Source organism: Hordeum vulgare, chromosome 2H, assembly GCF_904849725.1.
Source record: "Hordeum vulgare subsp. vulgare chromosome 2H, MorexV3_pseudomolecules_assembly, whole genome shotgun sequence".
Classification (NCBI taxonomy): Eukaryota; Viridiplantae; Streptophyta; class Magnoliopsida; order Poales; family Poaceae; genus Hordeum; species Hordeum vulgare.
The window spans coordinates 439990918-439997425 of NC_058519.1; the positions used below are offsets into that span (position 1 = coordinate 439990918).

The 6508-nt window shown below is 52.0% G+C and overlaps 1 protein-coding gene across 1 annotated transcript; it reads left to right on the plus strand.

Annotated features, from left to right (window-relative positions):
- The first annotated feature begins 3172 nt into the window (after positions 1 to 3172).
- LOC123430221 (glycerophosphodiester phosphodiesterase GDPD2-like) lies at positions 3173 to 6269 on the plus strand. The gene is made up of 8 exons (XM_045114104.1): positions 3173 to 3607; positions 3700 to 3893; positions 4553 to 4612; positions 4740 to 4820; positions 4906 to 5106; positions 5202 to 5297; positions 5402 to 5598; positions 5700 to 6269. The coding sequence occupies exons 1-8, from the start codon at positions 3511 to 3513 to the stop codon at positions 5944 to 5946; spliced, it is 1173 nt and encodes a 390-aa protein (XP_044970039.1). The 5' UTR covers positions 3173 to 3510; the 3' UTR covers positions 5947 to 6269.
- The last annotated feature ends 239 nt before the right edge of the window (positions 6270 to 6508 follow it).

Consider the following 6508-nt stretch of genomic DNA (forward strand, 5'->3'; position numbering starts at 1 on the left):
GAAAAATCATGTCTTCTCATTCATTCATGATGTTGAGCACTAAAAGAACAATTACATGATTGGCAATAGTTATCAGGGATATGTGCCACTAGTGCACAAGTTGAACTATTCTAACATCACTTCAAACTAGTTTGTAAGAAATGTTTTACTATTGTGTCACTCGTACATTTTTTTGATACATTCTTCTTAAGCAAAACTAGTTTGCTAACTATGTTATTATTACTTATGTTCTTCAACATGTACTCCCACTAGAGACCGTGCCTAAAGTTATATTTATCAAAGGTGGTTTGTATATGGTTAGCTTACGGCCAATCCCGACGAGTTACCCTGGTAAATACATGATATGTCAAAGTGAAGAAACCATGAAAATCAAAGGATGGAGAAACGTAATAACAACATCCACGCTACCACTTGGAGATGGGTACTTGTGAATCCCACAAGTTGGAGATAAGTTGATCTGTATTCTTCAATGGGAGATGCAGGAGTTCATCTTTTTTATGCTTTTATACCTAGGAGAGAGCAGTAGTTCGTGTTGATAACTTGTGATACCTTCGTAGCTTGTTATTTAACTTGTGATAACTTGGGCACTTGCTAGTTTGTTGCTAGAATGATAAAGACATGTGTAACTAGTATGATAACAATTAGAATGATGAAAAGTTGTAATGAATTTGTTATGTTATATAACTGTTACTTTTAATTAATCTGAAATCATTGCAATGTGGTGTGTGTATGTGGATCAAGGTTAAAACCAGAATTTAGGTATCAAATGCATTATGATGATATGATCCAGTGCAAACAACAATAGTAGTGGTGAGCAGCTGAGAAAGACTGTCATAGCAGCGCGCAAATCCTCTAGCGGGCAACACACGTTACTCTAGCGGGCAAGAACTACATCCCGCCACTTCTTCTGCCCTAACAGTGGCGGGCGGGTCGCCTTGCTCATCATTGCTCGACTTCTCTCATCCATCGCTGCTAGGCATTCCTGCAGTAGTGCGAGCCTCGCCGACCGCGCACCATCGCCTGTCCGACCGGTCCTCGTAGCGTGTCGGTTGCGCCCTGCTCTATTGCCATCCGGGTCGACCGAGCCATGCCCCTTTGCTGGCCGTGCTGGGAGGATTCCACCGGCCAAGATGATGTCATAGGAGGCCACAACAAGGTCAAGCTCATCCGATTCGAACCGACAACGATCGATTCCGGCGTCCAACGACCTTTTCCGGTGTGAAGTGACAAATTCCGGCAAGTTTAGGGAAGATTCCGACAAACTCCGCGACGGCGTGTTTGTTCCGACGAGGTTTGACTCGTATAAGGGGCCTCCTCAGTTCGTCCTTCCAACCTTTAAATATAAGGGTTTCAGGTGTTGATTTTTTGTGCCCCTTCAAAAATTTACGGGTTGACCACTTTTACGGTTTACTTTTGAACACTTTTAACGAAAAAGGGTTCCCCCGCTTTGTATTACAAAGCAACCAACCGATACAACCAGTGCTAGGTGGTAGGGTAAACATCACAATAGAAAGACAAAAGAAAAATAAGAGAAAAAAACGAGCAACACCAGATCAACGAAAGTTGTAGTGTCCGGCAACTGTTGCTGCCACCAGATAATTCGACTACACTCGAGTGGCATCAGATTGTCGTATGCCTAGCAACACCTTCAAGAAGGACTACGACGACAACCACACTGCTCCCCGGACAAGTCCTAGGATTTCTCCCGGCACACGGAGGGGAGTGGGGGAGAGGTACATCCGACGCCCTTCAGGAAGGGTGGGGTGCCCGTAGGCGTCACCGCACCGGTGTTGGCCAGATCCCACAGAGGTTTCTCCCGACCCCTCGCACCCACCGCCCGGAACCAATCCTTAGCTCCACCATGCCAACCACCCACCAACATGCGCCACCACAGTCACGAGGACACCACCGTCGTCTCACCACAGCAAACACAACAAGGCCGGCTGGACTGAGACACAACCACCATAGAGAGGGATCGGTAGTACCACGGCCGCGTGGGAGGGGTCAACCTCCACCAGCTCAAGCGGTAGTAGACGGTCGCAGGAGCAGGGGCAATGCCGGACCAACTGCCCAGCCGGACCCATATCAGGCCCGTTAAGCCCCCGCCGCCACGCTGCAGCAGAAGCAACACAGGAGGTGCCGCCAGACCAGCCGGAGATGACCCGCCGGAGACCGAACTGGCCCACCCCGACCCAGATCTAGGCCCAAAGGGCCCAGATTTGGGCCAGCATGGCGCCGTCGGCCAAGCTCCGCTGCCAACCCGTCGCGCCGCCGCCCGATCTGCCTCGGGGCATGGCCCGCCGAGGGCCACCGCCATCAGAGCACACCGCCCGAGTCGGGAACCGCGATGGGAAAAGGGAGGGGGCCGCCACCGCCGGCCTCACGGTGCCGTGCAGGCAAGCGCCCGACCATGCCTGCCGACGGCAGTGGCGAGAGGGAGGAAGGAAGGGGAGGTTTGGCGACGGGGGACGAAGGGGCCGTCCCGGTCACCTCGCTCAAGGAGGCGTCGTGGGGGTATTTGGATCTGCTAACCTGATCCTTGCGGGCTAATAAGGCGATCGTTTTGAACACTTTTTTGATTAAAACTGTAAAACGTGAAAAAATTATGGGATTTATCATATATATGGGTCTGTTAGAGTTGCTTTTATATACTCCATCCGTTTTAAAATATAAGACCTTTTAGGGATTTCACTAAAAGACTACATACGGAGCAAAATGAGTGAATCTATAATCTAAAATATGCTTATGTACATCCGTATATAGTTTATAGTACAATCTTTAAAGTCATGTTTGCATTGTCGTGTCTCCAACAAGTACATTTGTATAGAAAATACAGACCTCCGACGGCCGTTTATTTTACAACCAGAATTATATTTAGGAACGGAGGGAGTACTTATAAACGAGAGATAATAATGGTACAAAGCGCGTTCGTGAAAGTAACACTTTGCTCCGAGTTTACGCACGAATGACATATTTTGCACCCAAAAGCCAAAATCACCCATCGGGCGCGTCCGGTGCCCTCTGCCGTCCATTCTGCCTTCCTCTAGAAAACTGGAACAAAGCGGGCGCCAGCGGGAGAAGCTTCGCGCGCCCTGCATGCCTCCTGACTCCTGTCGCCTGGGAGGGGATATCCGGCGGTATAAGCCTCCGACGCTTGTCCCCGTCACATCCTATTCGCCTCCAACATCCAAAACCAAACCTAACGCGACCCCTCCGGAGATGTGTAAACCTTATCGCTTAACCTCCGCCCCTTTCTATTCTCACGTTTATCGCGCGTTTGAAGACACGAACGAAACGAACAGGCAAAGCGTGTGTGTGTATATATAGCGTCCTCCGCGGCTCCTCTCCCACATCCACAGCCAAGCAAGGGCCCATAAGTATTCGCCGTTTAACCGCCTCGGCCATCCTCGGTTGGCGCGACCCAGCGGTCGCAGTCGCACGTCGCCGCAGCCAGCCGACGGCACGTTCTTTCGTCCTTCGGCTTTGTCAGCGTACTATAGCCGTACGCACATGGCCCAGCCCAAGGCCGTGCGCGCCGCCGCCACCGCCGCCGCCGTGGTGCCGGACATCGCCGCGCAGCTGGACCTCGCCTCCGCGTGCATCAACGGTACGTGCGTGCGCGTGACTGAAATGCATGCGTGCGTCGTCGGTGGATGTACGTATAGCCTCATTGCATATCTTGTCCGAGTTGCCGCGCAGGCGCCGGGTCGATGATGGCTGCGCCGGCTGCCGTGGGCAGGCCGCCGCTGGTGGTGATCGGCCACCGCGGGAAGGGGATGAACTCGCTGGCGTCCCCGGACGAGCGGCTGCGGGAGGTGAAGGAGAACTCGGTGCGGTCCTTCAACGACGCCGCGCGCGTCGCCGGCGTCGGCTACGTCGAGTTCGACGTCCAGGTAAACTATTACAGCCGCAACTACGTACCCATTAGGGTTAGGTATTAACCGACCCCCGACGGAAGTCTCGATCGAGCTGGCGTTTGTGAAGTGAAGGGTGCCATGTGCAGCTCGGTCCTCTCCTTGGGCGGTGGCGGTGGGTGGCACGCGCCGGGGCAGGCTGTCTCCAGGTGCTGGCGAAGCGCGTGTACAGCACTACAAATTGGGCGACGTACCTGCCTGTGTGGATAACATTCCTCGGGCTCCAAATTTGACCGTGCATTTCCTTTATTAGTTCGGTCCAGGGCTCCAGGCGTCCAGCACGACTCCATTCCATCCGGATTATTTTTAGCCTAGTGGGGAAGTCGAGAAACCGTTTTTCTTTCTCTCCAGGGCTTTTTTATTTTTATTTTATGATCCGGCTGCGCTCGACAGACCTGGCAAGCTATGATGCGCGTGTGCGTCGTTTCATTTTGACGAAAAAAAGGTTTTTCTTGCTTTTATATATATAAAGCAAGCAACACCGAACAACCGATAGAAATGCAAACCCCACACGAACACAACACACTCACCCAAGGCTAAAAACACACAAGGACGCTGGAAACAGCAATTTCTCCCGCAACTGCAAAAGTGTGAAGTGTGACGGTTTTTAAAATGTCACATTCCATTTTGTTATTCAGGTGACCAAAGATGGGTGCCCGATTGTCTTCCACGACAATTTCATCTTCACCGAACAAGATGTAAGTGTCCAACAAACTCCCGATCAACTTTTCACTGCACAAAAGGAGAAGAAAAGAAGCATGCACCATATCCCGATGACCGATGCTGCAACCGCGAGGTCTGACGAAACAATGGCCAAAATTTCAGGGCAAAATCTCCGAGAAGCGCATCACTGATCTTCCACTGGACGAGTTCGTCTCCTACGGCCCACAAAAGGACCGGGACAAGGTACAAAGAACAGAACAACCGTGAACTGCAACCAACAACCATGCATATAGGACAACCCTGACATCTAATTCGCATCTTGATTCAGCTCGGGAGGCCATTGCTACGGAAGCTCAAGGACGGCAGGATACTGAGGTGGGACGTGCGTTCCGACGACCCGCTCTGCACGCTGCGGGAGGCGTTCGAGGACGTCGACAGGCGCGTCGGCTTCAATGTCGAGCTCAAGTTTGACGACGATCTCGTGTACCAGGAGGAGGAGCTCGCCGGCGTCCTGCAAGCCATCCTCAAGGCATGAAGCTAGCAGCATAATGGCCTTCTTTTCTTTCTGTAATCTTCTGAAGATACCTGTCGATTGACATCCTGTGGTGTGTTTGTTTTGTTCAGGTTCTTTTTGAGCATGCCAAGGACAGGCCCGTCATTTTCTCCAGCTTCCAGCCCGACGCCGCGCTGCTGATGCGGAAACTGCAAGACCAGTACCCTGTAAGTGAAACTACTACTCCAAGTCCAAGATAATCAAATTCTCTGCAGGTGTAACAATGACTGACCTTCCAAAGTTACCGTGCAAATCCGATTTACCTTACCAGGTTTACTTCCTGACGGTTGGAGGGACGCAGCTCCACGCCGACGCAAGGCGGAACTCGCTGGAGGAGGCTGTCTGGCTGTGCCGCGCCGGCGGCCTGCAGGGCATCGTGTCGGAGGCCAGGGCCGTGTTCCGGCACCCGTCGGCGGTAGCCAGGGTGAAGGAGGCCGACCTCTCCCTGCTCACCTACGGGCAGCTCAAGTAAGTCAGCGAGCCGCAAGTTTGCACCAGACTAGCTCTAGCTGTGTTTATCTGCGACTGTAGTGTAGGAGTAGAAGATACTGAATCCAATGCTGTTGCAGCAACGTGCCGGAGGCGGTGTACATGCAGCACTTGATGGGGGTGGACGGCGTGATCGTCGACCTGGTGCAGGAGATCGCCGAGGCCGTCTCGGGGTTCGCTGGCGTGGTCGCACCGGAGCCCAGCCCCGAAGAAGGCCAAGCCGGAAGGTTGGGACTGGATACGGCTGCGCTGGCGAAGAAGACTCCCAACTTCTCGCAGCGGGAGATTTCCTTCCTGTTGAGACTCATACCCGAGCTCGTACAGTAGAGCGTCTTCTTCTCGGAAAGCATCCACGGTGCGCCCGTGTCGGTTGACCAGTCTTTGACCCCTCGGAACTGAAGGCCCATGGCCCGGATGCGGCATGTGAATCAGGGGCAACACCACCCGTCTGATTATTTACACCAAGGTGGAATCCACTAGTTTTCCGTGTGCCTGTGTAAATCCTCGGTGTGTGGCCATTGAGTGTTTGTGTTGCTACAAGAGCATTTTCGGTCACGACTTGTAAATTCGGACCCTTAAATATCTACGAACACGCCCGATCAGTGACCAGACGTGTTTCTTATTTATCCGTTTGTATAGCCATACTTTTTATTTTTTATTTTTTTTCGTATGTCCGATAACTTGCATGCCATTGGTGAAAAGAAAGAAAGAGAAAAGAAAATGAATAAATAAAAAAAATGGTCTGGAATGGTGTCGCGTCATATGTGGCAGACTGTCCGGACGCGTTCGTGAGTCCTCATGTCTCTTTTATCTGGTCACTGACCAGGTGTGTCCGCGGACGTATAAGGGGTCATTTAAGGGGTCCGACTGTAGATGTTGTAAGAGCATT